The sequence below is a fragment of the Amblyomma americanum genome, chromosome 1 (genome assembly GCF_052857255.1).
Source record: "Amblyomma americanum isolate KBUSLIRL-KWMA chromosome 1, ASM5285725v1, whole genome shotgun sequence".
Classification (NCBI taxonomy): Eukaryota; Metazoa; Arthropoda; class Arachnida; order Ixodida; family Ixodidae; genus Amblyomma; species Amblyomma americanum.
In genome coordinates this window covers 483,513,341-483,540,342 of record NC_135497.1, presented here as the reverse complement: position 1 = coordinate 483,540,342, position 27,002 = coordinate 483,513,341, and the positions used below count along the sequence as shown (strand labels likewise).

The 27,002-nt window shown below is 46.5% G+C and overlaps 1 protein-coding gene, 1 long non-coding RNA gene and 1 pseudogene across 2 annotated transcripts in view; 2 read left to right on the top strand and 1 right to left on the bottom strand.

Annotated features, from left to right (window-relative positions):
- LOC144116074 (uncharacterized) overlaps positions 1-16,715 on the top strand; it is a 68,398-nt gene extending 51,683 nt beyond the window's left edge. The window contains exon 2 of the mRNA XM_077650728.1: positions 14,717-16,715. Within this exon, the coding sequence (XP_077506854.1) occupies positions 14,717-15,099 (383 nt within the window). The 3' untranslated portion in view covers positions 15,100-16,715. The remainder of the gene's footprint in view (positions 1-14,716) is intronic.
- LOC144105073 (uncharacterized) overlaps positions 1-27,002 on the top strand; it is a 318,288-nt gene that overhangs the window by 267,453 nt on the left and 23,833 nt on the right. The window lies entirely within an intron of this gene.
- On the bottom strand, positions 8,530-11,793 carry LOC144113240 (uncharacterized; annotated as a pseudogene).

Below are 27,002 nucleotides of genomic sequence, written 5' to 3'. Positions count from 1 at the left end.
AGACCACATCAAAAGATGTGAAGAGTGGCTCTACACCGAGACCCACACATATATTTCTATGAATAAAGTTATTACTACTACTACTACTCCCGTGATACGTCACGTCGGTCAGGCGAAAGTTCCGTTTCTCCTACTTTCGCCCACGCTGCCCGCGCGGCGGCGCTGACGCAATGTGTCATTTCTTTGATATTTTATTTTTAATACTTGGCGCGGACGAGTAATAGCCTTGCCGGTACTGGATGCCCCTGCCAACTTGAGCGACAGCGGAACAAAAAATTGCCCGTGGTGCACAAGATGGCTTTTACCGATATGCAACTGAATTTCCGAAGGGATTGGAAGCCAGTTCCATATTGAAGCAACTTTTTGTTCCGCTATCGCGCAACAGGTCTTTTTCTTTCGATCTATTATATAGTATAGCGGCCATCGAAGTGGGACCACACTGGGACCACTATTTTGCACAAAATGTGCAGCCACCCGTTTGACGCAGAATTTTCGAAGTGGTGTCAAATGATTTGGAACGTTCCTGGGGATAAAATTGCGGAATTCGCAATGACGACCTTTCCGCCCCCAAACCGTGCATTCCGAGGACCTCCAGATTGCCATTACGGCCGAACCATTTGTAGCGGGGAGTTCCGGATGGTGTCAGATGATTCGTCGTGTTGTGATGCGTATGTCTGTAACATTTATTGACTGATATAACGAGGAAATATGTTGGGTGAAGCGAAGGCGGCTGCAAATCGCAATAGTAGTGCAAAATCCATGAGGTAGAGTGGTGCATACGCCTAGAAACGCGCCGCTTTGTCGACTCATCGTGTGGGCTGCTTCTCGCAACAAGCCCAAGGAAAGCAGAGGAGGCACTTCCAGACTAGCACCCCTTGGCGAGCGAAATGGGAGGTGCCGTTCTGGGACCGCTAGGTGACGCCTGGCTTGGGCTAGCGGGTGCTTGGGTTGAGCAGGTGGCCGCGACCGTTGGCGGGAAAGGCGGCAAAGATGTTTGAACACTGTGAACACAGTTGTGCGCGGTAACCCCGTTCGCAGCAACCTTACTGGCCCATGAACGGAGAAACGCGGCTCCATGCCTGTTCGCAACGTGAGAAGTGTAACTGGCGCATGATCGGAGCTGAACACTGCTCTTTTCACCGCTCTCAGTACGTAGCGGCAATCTGCGCTTTCATTTTTTTTTCTTTCATCGGAGGACGTTCGGCGCGAATCGGGTCTTCTCCATTCCACATTTCCAGACCCTGCGTGAAGCTTCTGGATCGTTGAGCCTTGCGCGATTGTTGAACAAACGTCCTGATGCTGCGCTGAACTTAGAACACGATGTATTTTCACGGGTAAACTCTTGGTCGCCGGTACGTGTAATTCCGTTCTCTCGTTGTGGAACTTTGGATGGAAACGCGGCGGTTGCGCGAGAGCTCTCTTCGCGAGACTCGTCTCACTTCTCGACTCGCCGTGCTGGCTCACTGACTGCGGCGCTCGGTTCAAAGGCAGAGTATTTTATCCAGACAACACAATGCAGTTGCCTAGGTGGCAAACCAAAACGCGAATAAATTACTTGTCTGCAACGCAACTGTTTTGATCCCAGCCCCGCCGGCCGCTCATTGGCGAGGTGAAAGGAGAAAAAAGGATAAGAAACGCTCTTCGCTTGAAATTTCATTGCACGTTAAAGAATCCCGGAATCCGCTACGAACGTGCACTGACATCGCACAGCACACGGGCGCCTTACCGTTTCTTCATGGAGGAAAAACGGTAAGGCGCCCGTGTGCTGTGCGATGTCAGTGCATTTAAAGATCCCCAGATGGTCGAAATTATTCCGGAGCCCTTCACTACGGCACCTCTTTCTTCCTTTTTTCTTTCACTCCCTCCTTTATCCTATGCCTTACGGCGTGGTTCAGGTGTCCAACGATATATAAAAACAGATACTGCGCCATTTCCTTTCCCAAAAACCAACTATTGTTATATGCCTCGAGGCCCGGTGTAATCTCGATTCTCCTCCGCAGGCAGTGTCGTTGGCGCTTTTTGTCGGCGGCGTGATCGCTCCATGGTGTCAGCGCACGGACACAATTCGTCTGCGCATGCGCGTTCTAAGGCGTAATGCGAGTACACCGCCGTTCGCACTTCAGCTCGGGCTTTTCGCTCCCGCGCATTCGTTAAAATTTGCAGCTGCAGCGGAAAAAGATGAGCCCGGCACTCTTGTTATCGGCGTGTTCGTAATCGCAGTGCCAAGTGTTCTGCAGTTCCGGTGGTACATCATTTGTACAGTCGTCCACAGACCTGTCTAGAGTGCTCGAACTCCGTGCCGTCTGTGCTGGATGGACGGACGGACGGACGGATCCTTTAAATCAGGCGGTGGTTCAAGCCACCTAGCCATGACTTGTGAAATTTTGTCTTGATTTTAGCCACCGATCAGACAACCTTCGCTTGGTTACTTCTACCCTCTTAAAATCTACTTTCCTTCGCTGTCTTTAAACCCGAATGCTTTGGATAAATCAGCCCCGCTGCTTTTCACTGTGAAGCCCTTTACAGAAAAGTATCAAGTGTTCAGCCGTTTCCTCCTCCTACGCGCTCAGCGCACAACGTGTCTATCTCATAGTTGCTGTTTACAAACAATGCGGCAGCAGCGGGCCACGGCGTACCATTTGAGGTGCGGCGTAGGCGCACTTTCCTTAACTGCTCGAGTTTCTGTTTTTGGTCGTGCTCACAGGCTGACGTTTACGACGTTCACCGATATCTCAAGGTGGAATTCAGTGCGAAACTCTTGTTGCGTGCAAGGATCTGAGCGCGCTCGGCGACAACGATAGCACGGGTATTTCGTATACTGCGACACTGCTCGGAGCCGTCGGTCAAGAGACCGCCGCTGTTCACTGTGGGGCATTCGCACTGTTCGTCCACCAGTATTTCAGTCTTGCGCTACGGAGTGCGCGTCGGCGTATTGTGGCAATGTTTCGATTCTTAATTGTGCGTGCAGTGTGCGTGTGCCATTCGCGCTCCCGTTTCCATTGGCAGTGAAACCTCTTTGCTACTTATGCGTGTTCTTGCAACGCTCAGCGATTGTAACTGGTGTTGATTATAATATAACTGTCATTTTATTGCTTTATCGGCGATTGCGCTTGTATCAGCGGCGGGGGTCATGACATATGGGCTGAGAGCGATATAGTAAAGGAAACAGCTGCGCTCGATTTGTTCTTAGTACATAGAAGCTCTGTTGCATGCCCGTTTGAAGAGTTTAAAGCCCCAGCTCGATGGGCACATCCTAGACGGACGGGCAGAGCGCCTACGCGCACGGGCGTACGCTGGAGCTATCCGCATGCGCGAGGTGCGACGCGCGAGCAGGCGCGAGCGGTGGCACAGATATCTGGCATGTCAGATATCCGCACCTGCGCACGGGCGCTCGCGCGCGCGTCAGAAGCGGGATCTGGTTTACAACAATCGGATGACCGCGGGGCTCTCGGGGGCTTTTTTTTCATGGCTTGGCGCTCTTTCCACTCTTCTTCGCTGTTTAAGTTGTCCTTTGAGAGCCCCCCCCCTCCCCCAAAACCCCCTTTCTTCACGCCTTGAAATTTCTTCCGTGGGCCCGAGAGGAGGAATGAGCCAGCGCCAGAAGCATGGAGGTACATGCACCTTTTCGACGTTCGTCGCAGCGCTGGGAGCGCAGGCGCTCCTCACATGCGCGAGGAAGCGTTCATGGAGTTGCCGCTCAACGTTTGTGACGTAAGTGTATAGCGAGTGTACTTGCCTCGGGGACGTGCCGGGCTCAATTTAATTTGTTCTTATCGAAGTCAAGTCTGTATTTTTAGATTCGTTTCCTGTAGTAGGTTGGCTATTGCTTTTCTGGCTGAGGTCATGGTCAAGAAGTGTGAAAAAGGTGAATCATTTTCGCGCTTTGCGACAGTGAAAATGTTTCAACTGTCGATATGATTTCTGGATTTCGTTTGCCACCTTTCGTGTATTGTATGAACATTATTGCTCTAAGCTTTCTTAGTGTAATGAAGCTCTAACTGAATTTTGAGGCCTTTTCTCACACGTGATTATTGTGCCGATGTCCTGTGATAGTGTTATTTGAGGTATAAAGTACTTATTGGAATAAGAATGCACATATGCATTGAGTTGCAATGACGGCTGTGGTTATGTTGAAGAAATATAATGTGATGCGTTCATTACGTACGTAAATTGACTCTCATTGTCTGTATTGTGGATCGCAATTAAAGTGTACTGGACGGATGGACGGAAGGATGGACTAATGAATGGATGAGGCTGAACCCTTTAAATCCGGTGATGGCTCAAGCCACCTAGCCATGACTCGTGGAATTTCAATCTTGATTTTAGCCACCAATCAGATAACCTTTGCTTGTACTTCTGTCCAGTTAAAATCTACTTTTCCTTCACTGTCCTTAAACCCCAATGCTTTGAATAAATCAACCCTGCTGCTTTCCACTGTAGGGTGAAGCCCTTTACAGAAAAGTATCATGTGTTCAGCCGCTTCCTCCTCCTCTCCACACGCACCGCATAACGCGTATCTCGTGGTACCTGACTCTAGTCCAGAGAACTCCCGTCTTGGCCTCGAACAACAAAGAGCTTCCGCTACAATTCTCGTAGATATTTTCTTTGGCAATTTCCTGCTTCAAGATTGTGTATTTTCCCAGTGCCAATTTCGTCAGCATGGATAAGCATGTAGGGCTGGGCTAGTTGGTTCTGGGTATAATTATGGGACATCATTCCAGCGTGCAGCAACACACGGACAGAGAGAGTAGATACCATAGACGCCTTGCATAAACAATGCTTTAGGCATCACAACAAAGCCCCCCTCTTTTTTTGCAACCATCAGGGCTAAAACTTTGTTCTTCAGGTAATAAAAAGTGGATCTAGCATTGACCGCTTGGGGGCTAGCGGTGGCAAAGGGTGGCTTTGTCGTGATGCCAAGAGCATTGTTCAGGCCCGGCGTCTGTAGTGTCTGCTCTCTTTGTCCATGTGTTTATGTACACTGGAATGATGTCTGATAATTATTCATCAGCATCTCTGTTTTCCACAGAGCTCTCTGTTTCTTTAACCTTTTTCTTAACAAACAATTGCTGATTTGCCCCACCAACTGCTGTCCAGATATTTGCTTGTCAATTTTCTAGTTCGCTTTCATCATTTTGTATCCACATTCCTCATGTACAGCTAACTGAAAACTTTCCTAGCTCACTGCTTTCCCGCTTTTCTCTCAAGCACTCCTCAAATGCTATCTTTTTATTAGCTTTTCTGCTCACGAACGACGTGCATCCCATGTCACCCTGTGCCCTCTGATTTGATATGTAGCCATGTGCTCCCAAAGCTAGCCTCCCTACGCCAGGTTGGTTAATTTCTAACCTTGCTTGAACATCTGGTATCATGCACAGAACCGCAGTGCTGAAAGTCAGACTAGGAACCATCACTCCTTTCGAGATCCTTCTTAGCGCTTCGTACGTATTGTAATTCCACAATGCCCAATTTTTCATGAAAGCTGCATTCCTACTAGCTTTAGTCATTGCATATTTTTCATGCTCTGTCAGATATTCAGCACCGTTATTTATCTACACCCGAAGATACTTGTACTTATCCACTACTTTTAGCATGAACTCCTGTATTCTATGCTCGCCGCCCTCATCATTAAATGTCATGACGGCAGACTCTTCTTCTCTCAACTTGAAACCTAATCTATCTCCTTCTGTACTGCAGATGTCTATCAACTTCTACAAATCTTCCTTGTTGTCAGCCATAAGCACTGCATCATACCCATACATTACTCCCGGTAGTGAGTGTTTAATCCTTTCGCCTTGCTTGAAAAAAGAAAGATTGAAGCCTAATCCGCTCCTCTTTAGTTTGATCTCTAACCCTTTTTGGTACAACGTGAACAATAAACTAGACTGAGGGCATCCTTGCCTAAGCCCCCCTGTACCGCTAAAGGCCCTGATACATTTTTTCTCCCATTTTATAAGCACTCCGCTATCTGTACAGATTCCTCTTAAAAGATTAATTACTCCATCTTCCACATTCAATGTGCCCAGTATGTCCCACAAATCCTCTTGAATAACGTTGTCATAGGTTCCCCTGATATCCAGAAACGTTAGCCATAAGGGCCTGTATTCCTTTTCAGCAATCTCTATACACTGCGTCAATTAAAACAGATTGTCTCCCGACCTCCTTTGTTTCCAGAACCCCTTTTTTAGCTCCCCTAGCACACTCTCGTTCTCCACCCAAGCCTGCAGTCTGTCCTTGATAATCTGTATCACCACCCTGTAAACCACATACATCACTGTTATGGGGCTAGTTGTTTATGACAGCTTTGTCCCTCTTTCCCTGCTTAATGGCCAACCATCAACGGCTTTGCCATCCACTATAATTTTTCTCACTACTTCTCTTCATGTTTGCTTAAATTTTGGACCTAGCTTCTTTATTAACACAGCCACTATACCATCTGGTCCTCTCGACGTGCTACTAGGAACCTTCTTCTCTGCTCTTTCCCACTTTCTTTGTCCAAGTGAAACAATTGCGGTAACCGGACTAGCCTCCTTCGATAAATTATGTGCAACATTTCCTTGTTTTTAAAATTTTGCTGTCATCCTTGTTCCTATATTTTCTATTGCTTCGTCCCTTTCTAGCCGAATGCCCTGGTCTGTAACTATAAACCTTTGCTCTAGCTTAGTCTTATTACTCATGGAGTTGAGAAGTTTCCGAAATTTATGAGCTGTTTTTCTATCTTTTTTATATACTTTTGACATCCACTGGGCACCCTTTCTTCTAATTTTTCTCGTTGATCAAATAGGATGCTTTCCTTCTACACTTTATGAAGGTATCCCGTTTCCTGTCTACTTCAGCTTTGCCTTCTCCCCTCTTCTTGGAATATCTGCGTTCCTTGGACGCTTCTTGACGTTTTACTATAGCCTTCTTGACCTCCTCACCCCACCAACTCTTGGGTTTGCGTCTTTTTTTCCCTTTTGGCCTCACTCGCACCTTAGCTAGCTCTAGCTCAAGTAATCGAATTAATATGCTATAAGTCCATTGTGTTTCCTTATCCTGAAATATTTTTTTCTCAATTTGCTTGGCTGCTGCTTCAAATTGCTTTTCTGAGTAAAATTTCCCCTCTGATTGTTCATCTCCCTTCAGTTCTACATTTGTTTCTCTTCTGGAACTCGGCTTGATACGTTTGTGTGTCATTGCCTAGACTTCTGGAGCCATGGTAATGTATGCTTATTACCCCTAACCTATTATACATCCTATGTGACATAAGTGCATAACCTATCGTCGAGTGCAGACTCCCTGCCTCCCAAGTCACGAGCCCTTTACACTTCTCGGCACTGTTGCATGCAAAGAAATCATGCCTGTCGCACATATCCAGCAGTATGCTTTCTGTCGAATCTGTGTACCCATTCAGGTCTCCTATGTGTGCATTCATGTCGCCTAATATAATTATCTCGCCCTGTCCTCCTAGCTCATCAACTTCGCTTGCGATACAATCTACCATTTTTCTGTCTTCCTCGTTGGCCGTGAGCGAAAAATCCCTCCTCTCTCTCCTCCTCCTCCTCCTTGCAATGTACGCCACTGCCCCAACAGATAGCGCGCGACAGCAGCGCCTCCCGCTCGTCTCGTTCGGGCGCAGTGGGGCCGCGCGGGCACGCAGGAATCACGCGGTGAGCGGCGAACGACGCAGCACACATCCAAAGCGCGCTCACCACGAAGCTTGCGGCTTGCTGCCGATTCGTTCGGCGCGGAAGCTATGCTGGCGTTCGTGGCATCGGGTTTGTCAAGAATGATGTGCCGACGAACTACGACTGCAGCTTGAGTACTGCGCGTTTCGGCAAGGCGCCTGGCAGCGATTTTAAGTCATTTGCCACTCCGCGCGTCCGTTTCACGGTACGCAGCAGAGCCAGTTGTCTAACAGGCAAGGCGTCGCGCCGAACGGGCGATGGCGTTCTGTGGGCTCCCTGGCAGTGCTACAACATGCTGTCGCGTTCCACTCTTAAAGGCGAAGCTTAAGCGTCCTCCAATTTTTATGTATGAACGTCCTAATTCCATCTCCTTTCTACTGCCCTCTGTTCTATTGCAATATTCCCATGCATAGTCTGGCTCGGCTGCTGGCCCGAAAGACGCGTGTTCTATCCCAGCCGCGGCGGTCGAATTTGGATGGAGGCGAAATTCTAGAGGTCCGTGTACTGTGCGATGTCAGTGCACGTTAAAGAACCCCAGGTAGTCGAAATTTCCGGAGCCCTTCACTACGGCGTCTCTCATAGCCTGAGTCGCATTGGAACGTTAAACACCCATAAACCAAACCAAACCATGCATAGTCTGGATTACAAGGTTGTTGCTCCATGTCCCTAAGACGTGTTTCGACTGAACCATGTACCATTAATTCCTCCTGCCTTAACTGTTCTTCTAGTTCTTCCCATTTCAGCCTATTCCTGCCACCATGCATGTTAATTTACCCTATATCTGAATTAACTTAGCACTGGTGCTTGCGTCTATTTCTTCTCCTATGGTTCCATCGTCCCTTTGATCTTGGTTCATCCTTGTCTACACTCGTGCCCTCAGGGCTCTTGGTCCCCCCAGAAACGCTGTAGCCTGGCGACCTATCCTACCCCCACCCTCTTTGCCAGTGGCACCACTGTAGCGAATGCCATCCTGTGCAAAAGGGTGGAAGCCGGCCTTGTACACATTCCTGTTAACTTCCTTTACCTCGTATCCTAGTCGTTGACTCATTAATCTAATTAGAGTATTAGCCTCAACTACTCTACTTTTCATCCCGCTAGACTGCCTCTGGACCTCTGAAATTGTGCATATGGTCACATGCACCCTCTCAGAGGCCTCTCTAAGGCTACACATCCCCGCTTCTGTTTCTCGAGATTCTGGCTCCTCCCCTTAAGCACATCATTAACTACAAGGTGTTCGTTATCCATGTTGTCCCCTACCACCTCCTGAGCTTTGGTCATTGCATCTACCATGCACTTCCCTGACTGGGCCTCCACCTGTACCCACCTGTCCGCCTTCACTCTCATTAAAATGCATTCCTCAACCCTCGCTATGTTTGAGTCACCCAATACTACCAGAACCCTTCTGTGCTGTAACCGTTCGCTTCCTTCCTGCGACTGTTGCCCTCCGAATCGCGCTAGCCGGCTCTCCTGCTGTCGTACACTACTGTTGCATGTCATCATGTCCGTTGTTACCTTTCCGTCTTCCCCATTCAAAGCCTGCTGCGCTGCCGCGCGGTAGGGTCGATGATCCTCCTCGTTACAGCTACCTTCTGCGTGAGGAACAACTGTCTTTAGAGGTACCACACTCTCCTCGTCCATCACCTGACGCTGCCCCGAACCGCAGTGACCTGCCTGCCGTAACATGAGCGCTTCCACCTGCTCTTCTAGCTGGGCCTGGTTTTCCCGCTCGTCTTTCAGCTTGCCCACAATTCGCTCCATCAGGACGGCCTTAGTCCCCTCCCTCTTAAGCGACTTGGCGACCTGAGTTTCTAGCTTAATCTGTTCCTCTCGCTCCACCTTCAGGTCCCCATTGAGTTCCTTAATCCTAGCTGCCCATTCCACTTCCAACGTCCGAACGGCCTCCTCATAATGCTTACACAGCTTGAACGCGAAGCTAGCCTCTTGGACTGCCTCGGCTAAGCTCCCAAAATCAATCTCATCCAAATAATACCAACGCTTTCACTCCTCGCACTGCACTAGCTCCCCATCCACCCTGGCTTTCCTAGCTTGCGAACCCATCGTCTGACTAACTACTTAATGTAAAAGCCCGCCAAAATTCCCAAACAAAGCCCTACGGCACACGCACATCCGCTAGCCTTCCTGCCCCTAACACGGGTTAAAACCACCACCCCTACAGCATGTACAAAAACAAATATCAAAAGCACTTAGCTTCGAACAAGGTCGCTGTAGCTCCACAAAAAGCATCCTCCTTTGATGGCGTCACAAGCAGAAGCCTATGCAGTGACATTACAAGCTAGTATTTCACCAAGTAAAGAAACTTGGTGCATATAGCTGCAGCTCTGCACGTTAAATATGAAACACAGCATTGAAATAATGCACAACACTGTGGAACATTTACTGCAGCCAGTGGGTACTCCTAAACTTCTAGAAGCAGTCTGAAAAATTACGGTCATGTATATTATACACCAAATTAGATCTGTGGATGTGAACCATGCTATATTGCAGTGGTACAAGTTAGTATTTATGGATCATTCTTAAGGGGGGCGGTCCCATTTTAAACATTTATTTCTTGGACTTTTTTCTTAGAGAGAAAGGGGTTCTGTATGGTTTTCCTGTGTAAAATATCAGGTTTTGGGAAGGAGGCGACAGCCCCTCCCCCATAAATCCTCCCCTGCCGTGTTACTATAGGCACTTTTGGCCATTTAAGTTTCTTTCACCTGTATGAGTGGCTCCTGGAGTTGTGAATCAAAAGTCATTGTTGACATGGCCTTCATTATGAACACGTTATGATACTAAATTTTGCATTCAGGGTCAAGTACTTAAACTTTTTAGTATATTTGCCCAACCTGACTGCTGTATAAGACAGCATTCCTGGCATGGCCAGCCACGCAAAAACCTGCAATGAAGATAAATACATTATTCAAGACTGAAAAAAAATACTGAAGGATTTTTCTTGTCCTCACTGCTGCAAAAGAAGGCACCGTTGACACGGCCAGCTACCGAAACATATGCAATGGAGGCAGATTGCTATATTCAACATCAAGAGCAGCATTAAAAGGCAGGTTGAACACTAAGCTAGGACTTGACCATGCATGACAGCATTCTTCACGAATCGGCAGAAAGCAAGCATGTGCACATTCATTCGGCCTAAATCTGAGAGGGTTGTGCTATTCACCAGAAAGCGTGAATAAAGTGTGGCCAGTATCTAGGCCACTTTTGCGCGAGCATAGCAAGCAAAGAACCCGACTTCAAAAACCTTGCTCAGGGATCTCATGCATAAAATTCTAAATTCATTCTAGCAAAGAAATATTTATTTACATCCTCATGAGCACATTTGACAGTTGTCCACTCAAAAATCATTACGCTATCAAATACAAAGTGCTGCAGAGGGCCATTTAAATATACGCCTCGTGCCAGTAAGCTGGACGGAGAAAGCTTCCAGGTTAACCATGCACTACAACTTTTTAGGAAGCTTAAGTTTAAAAGCAGTACTTTACACTGCATTAAGGCGGAATAGTTGGTTCGGAAGCATCATGAAACACACAGCGTGATTCAAGACACACAGTATAAAAAAAGGAATTATAGATAATGCACGGCAGAGAGTAATAAGTTCAGTTTCAGTGGCACCATGTATAACTGTTTTACAGATAAAGAGAGAACTCAAACAAGCATGCCCTTCAAAGTGTATGCTAGATTTAGTTTTCTCCTTCTGTATTTTGGCAAAAGCTGTGTATTTATACACAATTTCACTGAACTAAAATTTTGTGCCCTTCACCTCGCCTGATGAAGTTAACCTTAATATGAAGTGGCTGGCTTGTTGGTTCATCATACTGAGGAATACAGACAGTAGCAACACGGACAAGAAAGACGGACGCAAACACAGGCGCTGGCTAGGTTGTTAGCCAGCATCTGTGTTTGTGTCCGACTTTCTTGTCCGTGTTGCTACTGCGCTGTAGTTCTCAGTAAGTTAACCTTTTAGTCCTGCAATTAACACGAGACTACAATGGACACGACATAAATATACCAGCATATTTTGTCAAGTGCAGCCTACAAGGACTACAGGAACGCATACCTCCACCGTCACAAAACGAAGCAGGCAAAAGCAGTGGAAGACATTGGGTACCATGGTGGGCTATCGCTATAAGTGAAAGTTTCTTCCCGTGCTTACCACAGTTGCGATAAGCGCCTTCGCCGAATGCTACTTGATTATGACCAAGGCCGGATTGTTTCGTTCGAATAAGAGATCGGGGATGACACGGAGACAACGCGGCCCAGAGCAATAATTGGAAGCAGCCGAAAGTCTCGCACGGATATTTCCGAGGTCTCTGTTCTCTGTAAGGCTTTTAAGAATGAAAAGGCAAATAATGGTTCACATCTACATCATCTAGCCAGCATTAGAAGCATAGTGTGGGCTCACTTTCATCTCTTTGGAATGTGCTCGAGAGCTTCGAGGATGCCGGTGCATCGTGTCAATTTGGTGCGCTGTTGCAGCTGAGAGGAAGACAGGATCGGCTATTCATACATTTTCTGGCTCCTTCTACTCGTCAGAACTTCATTTGTATACCACATAGACTGTCAGCTTCTTTAGCTTGTTCGTATCTAGAACTGCAGGCGGCAAGTGCGCAGTGGTAGAGCGTTCAAATCTGTGATGCGCTGCCGAGTTTGTGGCGGAAAGCATGCTTTCAACTACGGTTCTTCCACTTCATCTAACTGCTGTCTGTGCCGCAGTTATTTTACCCATACGGCGATGTCATCAGCGTGTTTAACAGATCCTTTAGAACAGATGTCTGTGCATTGTTGGAATTAAAACAAAATCATTATTATATGCTGGCCTTCTTAATTCTGCACCTGATGTGGAGGCAGCTTTGACTACATCAGCTATTGAAAAGGCACCCACTGGTGTGGTGGAAGATACGCTTAATTCGTTCAGCGAGGCGTTATCATAAGGTCACCTTCAGGCTATGCGGAAGAGACTACATCTCTGCTACTTAGTGTTCTTCCTAATTCCCAACAGTCCTTACCGTTGTGACGCATTGCGTGTGTTGCCAGTCATAAACATCACCGACACTGAATTGGCTCACACAGCGAAGTTAGCCACGTAGATCTAGAAATGGTGTCCTATTCGGAAACGGCGAGCTTTTCATAAAAGTCCTAGTAATATAACTCGTCACCCGGACATGCTGGAAGAGAGAGTTGCATCTTTTCCCACTGGTACAGTAATAATTTCCCCTCATATTTCCTGATTTGCTGCATGCTTATTCAAAACACAACACCTGCTTATAGCAGTCTTGCAAAAAAAAAAACAGCTTTGAGTGTACTTTAGGATGTTTGGCGCAGATCGTATTACAGTAGAGTCCAGATATTTCAAATATTGGCTCTATCGAACACACAGATTATCCCCTGGAATATACCATGTAAAAGTATGTATGAAAGTTGCGCTGTGCATCGAACTGCGCACCGGCCGTGCAAGTGGTGCTTCTCCTAACTGCACTCTTCGGTCACTTTCCGGGACTGATTAGCTGCTCGGCCTTTGGCAGCTGCTTGCAGCGGCATCAGCACTGTGAATCCGCTTGACGAGGTGAATGAGGGTTTGCTTGAGGGTGGCCTTCGGTCTCTTGTACTCATTTTCCACGCCACATCGCTGTCATGCTGCCAAGCCAGCCAATATAACTAAAGGTTGACGGCGGCCCTGACAAGGCATTGTGGAAACCTAGTGTACCTTGATTTTAATGACCGATAATTCTATTTATAATGTTGCGGTGGCACGGTTATGTACCCTATAAGGTAGCGGCTAGTTCCAAAGCACCATCCATAGCAGCTTCGATGCAAAGCAGGTTACACGTAGCAGTGCCTTGAGAGCTATGCGCTGCCAGAACGCCGGCGGGCAGCATGTAGCTGCAAGTATAACGCTGCACTAGCGCAATGTATTCTTGCTTGTAGGTTACAGACAAGTTTATCTATTGCTATTTTTATATATCGAATCATCGATATATTGAGCTATTTCGCGTTCCCTTCCATTTCAAGATATTCGGGTTTGACTGTACTTGAGTCTGGGGAAGGGCGAGCGCTAGATAAATAAAATTTTATTTGTCTTGATAAGCTTTGTCGGACAGAGCGTACTAAAATTTTGCGCATTTTATTCTCCGTTTGTCCGAACTATACAAGCTCAAATGTTTACTTCTGCGGGTAGGTTTGAGTTTTCATAAATTCTTTCTACGAGACCGTGCTGTGGAATGTTGTGTTCAATTTGGGTTTATGTGGGTAAGTCAGTAAGAGCAAGTGTTAAATTCTATTAAGACTGCATTTTCCTGCCATTGTATTTAATGCATTTTTGAATACTCAGTGAATTTTCTGTGTCATATTATTCTCCCTCTCAGTGTAGCGAAAATGCTGCGGTGGGCATATATTCTCAGGCCTTTTCTTGGAGCTACCATATACCGTAGTGTAAGAGCCACCCAGCCCGAATTAGCAGCAAACACCAATTGCGTTTATCGTGTAATTTTCCTCGCGCGCAATGTTGTGCGCAGAGCTACCGGATGGCAACAGGTGCCTGTGACACGCACTATGCGACCGTATAGTGCGTTCTGTTAATTCTGGCTCTGCGTGGAACTGCTACAGTGAGGAGGCTTCGCCATTATGCCACTATGTTGCGCATCCTACGCCTTGGCACCAGAAAGAACAAAAGCCTTACCGTCACGCTCGTTTGCTGAGCAAAAGAAAGAATTAAATATTTAGCATAGTGCAATACGCTATCGCGAACCGGTTCTTCAAGGCGCAGCTGGGCCGCCGCGAAAACGGATCACGGTAGCGGATCGCGGATCGGGCTATGGTAAAATTAAATCTCTCTGTGCGAGCGGTCCGCTTTTTTGCAGCCACGCGGCGCGCACGCCTAAGCGCCGGCGCGCGAGAAGAGATGTCCGCATCTGTGCCGTCCGCGGAAGCAGCTGCTAAATAGGCGAAAGAATTGAAACAACGGCAAACGGTCGTAAGTAGGCCAGTTGTTCTGGGCCAGTGGCCAACTGACGTCCGACGCGCGCGTGTATGTGCAGTGCTGGAGCTGAGCAGCAACGGTTCGGACTCATCAGAGTACAGCGGCACCACTTCGACGGCGGCGCTGCCCACGGCTGCGGTGCTGCACTACCCGCAGCCACCGGTGTCGGCGTCGGGGCGCCGGGGCTGCCGGTGCGGCGCGGCGAGCATCAACCCTGGCAGTCTGACGTGCTTGGGCCAGCGGTGCCCGTGCTACGTGGCCGGCTCGAGCTGCGCGAAGTGCCGCTGCAAAGGGTGCCGAAATCCCATCGACAAGATCACCCAGATCTGGGGCGAGGCCCTTCAGGTGGGCGCCCACGAGTCGGCCAAGTCTGGCGCCGACGGCAAGCCGCCCAAGGGACGGACACACGTGGTGCATATCCTGCATTTGGACCACAAGTGACCAGTGCCGTGGATCTCTCCTTTTTTTCCGAGTCTCAGTTCTACTTTCATTATTGCTTTCCCTGTTTTCTGCATCCAATGACATCTGAAGAGCTATTGGAAAAGGAGAAAGAAAGCAGTGTGGTGAACGGTGATGCTGCAGGAAACTCCAGCAAAAGTCAAACTTGGTATGCTACATTTTTTCTTTGTTTTCGATCATCCAGTCTTCGTTATGACGGAAAGTCCACCCTGGAAACTCGCAATGCTTCCCAGGGCCATTTGCCTTGAGTTTCATATCTTGTGGTTAGTCTCGGGGTAAATCATCAAGCTTTAACCATGCATGCCTTATTTAATAAGAATTTTTGAAGCACTAGTATGACATTGTGTGGTGAATTGTCACTGGTTCAGTTTCAGAACTCTGCAGCATCTGACCACTGCGCGGAATTCTGTCATGTTAGCAATATTTACCATCAGCTATCCTTTCTTTTCTATAACATTTGAGTCAATAGCACTGTAATAAAAAATAGCAAAACGGAAATGGGGCAAAACATCAGCTGGAAGATATGCTGCTTTTATGAAAAATTACTGCATGGTTTACGCCGGCATTCTTTATGCCTTGCCTTTTGTGCTTCTTGTCACGTGACTTGAGCTATCACATATTGAAGAATGGCGCCTTTAGCAGCTTTGTACTGAACCTGGATTAAGCTCAGACGTTTCGATTATGTTTTTTGCAGTTATATGCCTATCTGTGGTCAATGTTCAGCCCATATGCCTATTGAGCAAAGCAATAATTGCATTCTTCAGGCCACCCTCGAAAGCAAGTTATCTTTGTGATCAGTAACTCCGAAACCGGAACCCAGTAACTCCAATTGGTTCCATATAATACCAGTTGGAATTTCAATTGGAACCAATGGACTTTTCAGCTGGGATTAGTGCACACTAAACCTCAGATGGTCAAAGTTATTTCGGAACCCTACACTACAGGCACTCTTCCTCTTTTTCACTCCCTCATACATTCCTTTCCTCACGGCATATTGGAATTGCTTGGTTCCGTAAATCCAACACAGTTTGTACGTTCACACAGTTTTCATTCAGACACCACTGCGCTCAAGTTACATATTGGCCTTTCTTTTTCCACCGAGGAATTTGTCTGGTAGCACTTCCTGCCGAATATTTAACAAAAACGACGTACTGCTTTCTTCAGACAAGCAGCTTTTTTACTGATGAAACTCACTCCGTCCGAAAGCGGGGCCATTTCTCCAGACTACAGGCCGGCCGGCAATGTGAGAGTTCCTCTGCTTTTCTTTGTAAATGACCAATTGCTTTCCTCTCCGCAGGTGGTCACGAGATTTGTGTTTTTCAGTTTTCTGTCGTTTATTTTTTTCATTACACTCTCTTTCGGGGACCTGCTAGTTAAAAACATTGTTGTGCTTTGAAGGGGCGAATACACTGCCTCATCTGATATTTAAATGGCTCATGTAGTAATTTTTGTAGGACTTCATTTTCTCCCTTGTGCTTTTAATTTAATGGTCTGTCGATACAGCACATATTTTAGTTTTCATGTTTGATGTCAAACCGACCACGCAGTCCGAGCGAGGCTGCGCAGTGGTTATCAGTGATTGTCTGAACATCTCTGTTAAAACGAAAATAAAAATTTAATGAATTGAGTGTGTGTGTTCTGCTTGCATCCTGATTGCTTAACGAGGTACTGAGACATTCTGTTCAGGTCCAAGCTGTCGGGCCTTTCTCGGCCAAGCAACGCGACAAGACTTTATTTCTTCGTTCATGCAACAAGAATGAAAATCGCGTGCATTTTGGTCAGGAAATGAAGAGGTAAATTTTTTTTAATCCTTTAATGATTGTGCCTTGTGATGCCTGCAGCATTTTACGCTCAAATTCTACAAGTGAAATTGTTTTCGGTGTGTAGTCTTTTCCCCCAGACCTTGTGTTTGTTTTTACATAGAAGGAAAAAGAATGCACCGGAGGAATAGCTCCCAGCTGGCATCTTTTTTTTCTTCTTTGCTCGAGCTGGAGGAGAAGTTGGGTGATACTTAATGTCAACCAGCTTGCTTGCTTCGTGTTTTTTGTGTCTCAAAAGCCATTGTTAAAGTATAATGATAGGTAGGTGGGTAACAACTTTATTTCGGAGAGATTTTAGGGAAAGGTTGCATATCAGACGGCCCCAAGGTTATGAGCCGCGGCGGCCTCCGCAGCCCTCCTACCTCACTTGAGTCGTGGCTCCGAGCTGCGGAACAGATCCTCCCACTGTTTGGTTGTAATGACTGTTGGGTGTGTGAAGGGTAGGTCTGGACATTCCCAAAGGAACTGATTGTGAGCACAATTTGCATGTTGGTGTGTATCTCTCTGGGTGTATTCTGGAGTGTAGAGCCGGTGTGGGTAGGTACGATCGTCTGTAGCCGTCGCCATGCGCTCGCTTGATTTTTGGTGAGCGTCTTGTCCGCGGGTTGATAGGGGGTCCGCTACAGTCACTATGCTGAATATCTTGGTAAGTTTGGGGGCTGTTCCTGGACCCGGATGCCCATTTCTCGTTCAGTAATTTCTCTCGCCCGGTTTACTGGGAACATCTTATCCTTCCGCTTCTGGAGAGCAGGCTTTACAGGTTCTGTAATTCCGCAGAAAAGACTTCTTTCCGCGCCAGTAACCTGAGGTCTCATTCGTGCTAGGTCTATGACCTAGTTAAAGAGACTGAGGACAGCTCCATGAATTTTTTTTTTTGTTAGCAAAGTGCGATAGCTCGGCATTTGTCTTTGTTGGCACTTGTCCAGCAGCGAAAGATGGATTTATTGCTAAGAGGTTTGGATTCGAAGTTGAAAATTTTTCCCGCCGCTCCGATTCAAACCCTGGACTATCTGATCCGAAATAGGAAAAAGTGGCATGAAACATGACGTAAAGCTCGTACTCCGTGATTGCTGGAAACAAGCAGTGCGGTAGTGCTGTCTAGCAGCAGTCGAAATAAAAGCTACCGCCGGCCAGACGTTAAAGGCATGTATCAGCCGTCGCTACCGTTGCTTCGTTTACGTTTACACCAGCGTCTTGCCAGCGTTACGATTGATCCCGTAGCCGATAATGACAGTGAAGTTCTTGCAAAGAACTCCAGCCAGCACTTCAGCGGCCTCATCCTAATGTAGCATGTGATATGCTTTTGAGCGCTGGCTTGAGTGGCCGGATATCAAGCATGTCCGAGCGCCGAGGAGCCGGCGTCGGCAGCAATTAAGCCACGCTGACGGTTCGGGAGCTGTCATCGGAGCCACAGTCACGACTGATGAGTAGAGACTGTTACGTGCGGACTTATGTAAATTCTGTAATAGTTCTCATAGATTGTAGTGCTGCCCAGCGTCTTGGTACCTTCACTGAGCGAACACGCCGAGCTGTGCGTTTGCTAATATCGAGGTACTGCAAAATGGCATTCTTCTGGGCTAGTTGGTATGATTCCATCTATGCAGTGCTGTGTTCCGTGTTTCAATGTCTCTCTCTACGTCCCGGCGTCCCAAAATTCACGCTAGCCCACAGATGGACTAATCTCGAAGCTCATGCAACAACGCCCCAGGAGTGCGACGATTACAACTGCTGCTCCGCGCTGAGGTTGTTTACATGGCTGTGCGCAAACAGTACTACTCGTTTGCGTGGCATAAAATGCCAGGTTGGTTATCCTTATCTTAAATATTACGTACTCTTGCTCAAAAATTTTACTTTTACTCATTTACTTACCATGATAACACTGCAATAATCGCTGATGATGCTACATCGCCTGCCTATAGGGAACGCTTCGCGTAGTATACCGGCGATTTCCGCTAATTGTATCTGCTTTCTCTTATGTCACAAAAATTTAATTTTAAATCGGTTTAGCTAAATAAGCGTTCGGGCATTACTTGAATTAATGACAACAACCAGATTTGTTGTGCACAGTCGACGCCGCCGGCTGCTGCAAGCTGCCTTCTGCACATGCTAGGTAGACCGGGTCACATATATCGGCACTTCCCCCATATTGTACTCGCGTCCTCCGGTGTAAACAGCCATCGCTTTGAGGGCACTGTAGCCAAAATTACGCTCGATAGCTATTCGCAGGCGCTAAAACGTGCGAATTCGTTCTCCGCAATCGGCGAAATCGCACACGCGAATCTCGCGTACTTGCAAGGCCTCGTCACGAAAGGTGCCGGCGGTTCACCGTCAACCGAATTTTCAAGAATATGGCAAAAGTTCCTCACTAATTAGTAAAAAAGTGTGAAGATATGATATGTAGTTGCTTGTTTCGCTTTTTTGAATACGGATAAGGTACACAAGCGCAGTTTTTTCCGGCCGTTGCCTCACCGGGCGTGAAGCTTTCGCTCGGCCGCACAAGCCCAGGCGACGGCGGCGAGCGGCACCATCGTGTGGCGTTTTCTGCCCGTGTCGCTTGCCTCGCCTATCGGTTCTATGCGCAGGCACCCAATGAAAGAACATCTTCGCTGGTGCACGCACATCGCGTATATCGCCGTGGTTAGCATACGGTACAATAAGTTTTAAAATTCTTAAGTTTATAGAATGTCATACCAACTATAGTCCCCTACCACTTTCTTCTGGTTCCCACTAAGTTGACTCTAACTACAGTACGCGATCGTTGATGGTGCTGGCGTCGTCGTCGGTCTAGCGTGACAGACCACTGCGTCAGCGACGGCATTTGCGTACCGATCAGCCCACCGACCGACGTTCGCCGTCGCATCGGCCTATAGCGTGACCGGACCCTACCTATACCGAAGAAAAACTGCGTTACTGTTATTATCGCTTTTGCGGTACCAGTAATTCATATATGGGGGACGACTTCTACTTCGATCGCCCGCGAAAGAGCAGGGGGGAATGAGACTTCGCTGCGCATATTGCAGCAACGAGAGAAGACGACGTTGCTCCGTGCACGTGCTAGTGACCACACGAGAGCTTTCAATATGGCGGTCGCTGCCGGTGGGTGGAGTCTCCCGGTCTCAATTTCGATCGTATTTGGGCAGCCAAATTTCGGAAATTGAATCATAAGCTCTTGCATTAGATCACTACGATTACTTTTTTCCCGCATGCGCACGCATCATTGCGACAGTGCGCAAAGGCTTCGCAAGAGCCAACAATGCAGCGCATGAATGCATCACCTGTGCGCACAAGTTGGTTCAACTTCAACTTTTTTCGGCATGAGCGGATGGTCGCATCACGCTATTGGCTGCTGTCCCGTGACGTAGCAGCGGACCGGTGCCAGGCCGCGCCTCCTCAGCAAGATGGCCGCCCGCGAAGCGGTGTGAAAAACCAGGCAGTGCCTCCTCTATACTTAACCAGGCCTAGTAGGTGGTAGCTGTGCCGAGAAATACATTTACGAGTGTTGACAGCGACTTCGAGCTTCACTGTGTGCAACTGCGGCAAGCGGCAGTTTCCCCCAAGTTGTTTTGTCGTCGTCTGCACTGAGGTGACCGAGCGGCTACGCTAGACGTAACAGTGCCGGTGTCGCGATGTGTTTATTTGGAGCCGTTTGTGATGGCTTCAAGTGTTTTTTATTCGCGCTACGATCTTGACGAACAGCAGAGAGAAGCAGCTCCCCAGGGTGAATTTCCTGTGCATACAGCAAGCTTCACAGCGCAGTGACAAACGTCAGTGTAGTGAAAATGAATGCAGTCGGAACGAGTGCTTTCGCGTCAGTCATTGATCTCGCCTGCAAGTATAATTACGTTTGAAAAGCTTACTACGCACGCCTTGTTTTCCGAGTGCTGAAATGTACAGAGCTGTACAGCAGATCCTGGTTCGGGTGCACGCGTGTGTACTGGGTTTGAGAACTGCCGTGAGTGCGACGTGACGAAATTAACTTCGAGCTCTGCAGCGAGTCGCAATCGTTGCAGTGGTTGCAGTGATCGCGAGCACAAGTCGTAGTGCTGCGCCGTAGCCATCACCGATATCGATCGTAGTTCGGGTGTACTACTGTGATAGACAACCGCCGTGAGTGCGACGAGACCATTCTGCAAGTTGTGTTTTGCGTATGCGAAACGACCTCGGCTGCACGGCCGTTGGGCTGTTTTCTGCCGGGACTACAGAAGCGTCACCAGCATTCTGCGGCATTGTGCTCCATAAAGTGCAATTTGCGACTATGAGTGGCCGGATTACGATGGTATGCCGTCGGCACTGTGAATTCTGTGTGAAAACATCGGTGTGCATGGCAGCTCTCACACCTGGAGAGTTTTTTTAATTTCCTGCCGGCTGCGGGGGCCCATATCTGCAATAAATATTTGCGTAACAAATGGAATGAATACAGCTTCCCCTGCATGTGATCATGGTCTGAGCCAAAGCAGTAGTGTTAAGTTTGGGTTGTAACATATCACCAGATCAGGAACGCTTATGTACGAACAAAAACCATTGTCGCAACTCATTCACCGGTGTTTCACAATGCAGAAGTATCCAATATGGGCCCACTAGTGCAGCTCTTATTCATGGGCATTTCATTTTATTGCCAACAAAGAAAAAAAGACCACAGCAGATGCTTGCGCTTCTCAAAGCAAGGAACCCATATTCAATTCTGCCTTATTAATATGAACACTTTGGTTCTGGATCAGAACTGTACATGCAGAGTTTTCCATAATAGTGAATCGTGATTAAAAATCAAAAGCACTTTCAGTAAACTGCTGTGATTATAATTTATTTTTGCTTAGCAGCGTGCAGTGAAGCTGGATTTTAGACAAATGCTTGCAATATAAGTACATTATCGTGGTTGCCATGGCTATTGGTAAAATGCAGCTATATCGAAGTGCTCCGTGAGCCACGACAATCGGGATAGAAACTGTACTCCTTGAATCAGCGTCTGATCCCATATTTATTGTTGCTTTCACTACACTGCTGTCGCCGAGGTGCTCAACAACCTGGCTTTATTGGTGTCGGACAGTTTTTAACTAGCGCTTCTTAAGTAAGCTGTACCAGCTTGTGTGAGACATTCTCGAAGCCCTTAGACGCATATGTCATCAATGCACATGAACACGTGTATCTGCTGTGCTTATTTACCTGTGACTGCCTGCAGTGAACATTATATTCCTGCTGGATGAAGGCGATGGTTGACCTATGAGAATGTATTTGCCATAAATGTAGAATGCTTCCTAGATTTCCTTCACCTTTTTTTGCATTTGCTGCATTTCTAAATTTGTTTGCTTGAATGTAGATGCTTGTTTGCACCTTCCACAATGCTCAGCCATAGGTTTCTGTGGACGCACATCTGTTCACATTTGTCGTATGGTCGCGACAGGGCCATATGTGTGCGTATTGCCAAAACCACGTTAACAAGATTTAATCTGATTTTGCAAAATGTGCTATGCGCTATTGCACGGTGGTTGGCCCTCCAATGCTGACATTGAGCCGTTTCTGCACATCCTATAGTGCCGGTGCAGCCATCGACCTGTCGAGGTTCAGATCACATTTAAGTTCAACCCATTTCCTCACTGCTTGGATTGTAATTGAAGATTCCCTGCTTTGCACCTGTGCTGAGTTCTCCTCGTGCCCGCCGTGCTTTAACTCGAGCAGTTTTTTTTCCTGCTTCCTGTGTGCTCTGTTAAAAAGAAAACATTAAATTAGTGTTGCAAGTAAACATCTGTGAGATTGTGACAAAAAGGTTATACAGTCAGCCAGCGGCTTAATTAAATAATTCGTACAGTGAACAAAGTGTGCCAGGAAATGAGTCGCCGAGCCTTTCAGTGCCAATGATTTTGACACCAGAACGAGAAGTACTTTGTCAGTCAGAAAGTGCAAGCGGAGAGAGTCGGCGTGCCTGGCAGTTCAATGTTTATCAAAAACTGCACGCTATGCTGCAAGGGGTATGAGGCCAATTCCAGGGTGCAACAGTCATATGATTCAGTCTGTATTTGTCGCCAAACACTTCTAACAGTCCTTGCACTATGTTATAGTAGCTGGTTACCACAGTCCAGATGTTCGCATTGCAGTCCATATTACACGACAAAAATATGCGGGTGCCAATGGGCTTCGTGCATTTAAACGCTGGCATTTTTTCAAACAGCAAGTTTCTATGTTTAGGCATGCATGCTTTGATAAAGTTTCATCCCCAGAAAAACTGTCCATAATGCGAGCCGTCGTATCACAGGGTGGATATTAATGAGGCATGGCTGCATAGAACAGAATGTGGTAAATTTTTTTAGTTCTGATAATATCACAAGCACCAAATCATTGCACCATTTCTATGACTAGCATGGATTCCTAATCGTGAAAAACACTATATACTCTCACACTGCTAAATTTTTGTGGCCCATTAAATTGTTCCTTCCAGATCGGTACGCTTTTTGAAAAGCATTCATGTGATAGCCAACTTTTCGTTCTTCGTGGCATACACTTGCACCTTAGTCTCTTTGAGAAAGCATGCGATAAAATCCTTTATAAAGTAATGTCTTGCATCATAACTGTACTGAGCGGGATGTAAGCGATCCTAGCCAGTTAACAGCAGTTGGCCCATGCTAACTCTTGGCCCCATCCTGCCTTTCTTTTTTTGAAAACTCGGGCAACCTCAAAGGTATTGTACTTGGCCCTTCCCAATTTCTTACATTCATTAATGACCTTCCTTTCACTTGATGAGAATAACGTGCTACGCACGGAGGAAAACCGACAACTGAAACGACGGACACAGGACCAGCCCCCCATTGTGCAAATCACAAATGTTCACCTTACTTTGAAGAGACTACAATTTTAGCTCGTGCAAGGGACAAGAAATACAGAAAAGAAAGAAGCCTTTGAGATACGGGAGGCCATTGTAGATGAGTGCGTAAGCACAACCTCAGTGTTGTTATCAAGTGAAGAGTTAGATCTAATCAAGAAACGAAGGAGCGTGCGACACAGCCGATGGCAATGAACTGATTGTTTTGAGCATGTGAATGAAATGTATTGATGTGCCCTCGTACCAGAATGGATTTTAGTTGTTAGTCCATACTTGTCCTGTGTCCTTCGTTTCAGTTGTCGGTTCTTGTCCGTGTGTAGCGCGTTATTCCCATCAAATGTGCAACCAATTAGCCCACATTGCTGCCTTGCTTCCTTTCACTGTTTCATTTAACTAGTCCTCATTGATTGCTATATGGTCTGCCATCCCGCTATCGATATCAACATTCCAACCCTCAAGGACAACCATCTGCGTGCTCGGGAATGGCCTATTTGCCAATGTTAATAGGACTGCAATAATAGTTTTTGCTGTCAGCAATACCCCTCTCTATTGCGAGCTGATATATGTCAGTATTTCCTTTGTGCTTCTATCCTACCCTGTTTCAAGCGAAGCAACACGGAGACTTCAATTATGTGATGTGGTTAAAATGCTAGGTGCGTGTGTTTACGCATGTGACTTTTATGTGCGTGTGTCATTTGATCCTTATCCTCATCGGAAATGGCCAGTCAGGTATGTTATGGGGCCAGCATTTACAGCGTTTATAAAAGGGCGCTTCCTTCTCTGTAATAAAGCCAAGTTTCACATACAGTTCGGTTGTCATGAATGGAGTGAGATTACATCTGCTGTGAATTTGCGTGTGAATGTGATTTTCTTACATTGACTGCATTCAAACGCACGGATAGGCACAAACCTGTGCTCAATATTAATTCATTCATAGAGTTGCTATTTTCCTTACACTAGTAACACGAGATTTCATATAAGGCCCTAAGGAGGGTTATCATTTTGGTGCATTATTTTGAAAAAAAAGGCCACAAAACAAGACTTTTGTTTGCCTAATACATGCAGTCCTTCTAGGACTGTTTAAATTCACATACACTCCATGTATGAAGTTGAGAAGCAGGCATAGCCTAGGCAAAAATCTTCAAGCAGTTAGGTTTGCGGCTAAACCATTTTCACATAAGGTATCCCTAAAGAGAACTTTGCCAGTTTGAAAACCAAACTGGCAATAAAACAAGCTTTACTTTGCAGTTGTTGCTAATAGCAACAGCTAGCACGTTCTAGAATTTTATACATGACACGTTGTGCAGAAAATGCCCACTTTTATCTGCTGTTTTGTTAGCCACAATCACTGTTACGATACCCCATTTTTTTCTGCTCAGAAAAGAGCCTTAAACATTACTGTACAGCTATAGAGAGGATATACGCGTGTATGCCCTACACACACTTATACGCTTATTTTTTATTTCATTGTGTTTTACAACAACACAGCTTTCACCTTATAAATATATCGTTACAAATTCTGCTTGAGAGGACCACTATGCGTAGTCAGTGCATCCTGTTTTTCGGAATATATGAAGTACTCTTTCCCAACCTCAACCAGGAGCCTTCCAGATATAAGCCAGTTTACCAACTCCTACATCATATTATGTTTACACTGAAGGTAAAAGGCATGTATGGCCTTTTACTAAGTACTAAGCAACCACTTTGTTTTCATTCAAATGGGCACTTTCAGAATTTTTTGGAGTTGTACAGACAACATGCCAGCTTGTTTCTGCATGTATCACCATTGATTGGCTCTGAGCACAACTCTCCAGGCTTGTTTGCACTGCTGCATTTCAGCTTGTGCAATTGTCATTGCAATATGACCTAAGGAATGACTGCTAAAATAAAACTGGTCGCCCGCTGTCGCTGTGCAAAAAACAAAGTTGTGCATTTCAGCGCAGTGATAGGTGGCTTAGCCCCTTTAATTGTCACCACACTGTGCTATTTCAATTTTGGCTTTTCTAACGGACCGAATAACATTACAGGGAGAAAGCAGTACTGTGGCACGGTCTCTTCTATGAAATGCACAACTGCTACAGTTACAACTGATTTTACATATTCCATATTACTGGGAATGTCATAATTTTCTTGTGTATTTGGGTTCGTATTCGACAGCAGAGTGCTAAAATATGGAATTTTTAATACATGCACAATTCATACACACTACATATATCGACGAATAGATAAGTGTCTATTGCAATAACAGTTAAGTAGGGAGACAGCAAGGAGGCCTGTTTACTTTACAGTAACAAACGTTTATAGATGACAACTAAAGTGTGCATGAATTAATGAAAAAGCTAAAAATAAAAGCAATTAAAATACATGTAAAAAGTCTGCTGTGTGCTAGAATTAAAAACTCATGATTTGAACTGTGCCGGTGCTCAGCTATGTGAATTTCCCTGTTATAATTACAAATGATCGAATATTTACTACTAACCTATAGCTTGTTCTAGTCCCGCATCATTGACCCGAAGAATTCGCTATACTAATCGCGTCGTCGTTCTGAAAATGTTATTGCATGTTAGGGCATACGGTAACTTTCAATGGGGCACTCATCAAATATTAGGAGGCAAAAATCTTATATCGTAGTTAGAACAGTTGCATATATGGGCGGTCTTCAGCGGAGTCTATCCCGCCCGCTAACGGTCGAACGAGTCGTGTCAAGATCGCGGTGTGATGCCTTTTTTTCACTTTCCGAAGTGGAAATAGCGCAAACGTTAATCGTTTCCCGCGACGCTGTTTTAGAACCTTTCCTGTGGTTTTGCAAAGTTTGTTGCTACTTCGTTCGCGGACATCAGAATCGGCCGCGCCGAGATCCATGGCTATCACAGCCGATCGCGGTTTTACCTGCTACGAACAATCTCACAGCTAAACATGCCTCGGATGAGCCACAATACCAATGTGTGTATATTCGTACGGCAAGATATCTTCGTGTTTCGCTACTGAAGATGCCTGTGCTGCCGCACGGGCGGCATTGACGAGCGCACCAATCGTAACGCCGGAATCGTCTGCTCGATCGCATGCTGCAAACTTTACCGCACAGCACCTCATCCGCAACGCGCCCTCAAGCGCCCGTGCGCATGGTCGCAATGACGCGTGCGCATGCGGAAAAAAGTGATCGTACAGCGCCCTTTATAGTACCGTACAAAGAACGACCCTTCACTTAACACACAAACTCACCAACTGCGATGCGGTCAGCAGCGCACGGGCGG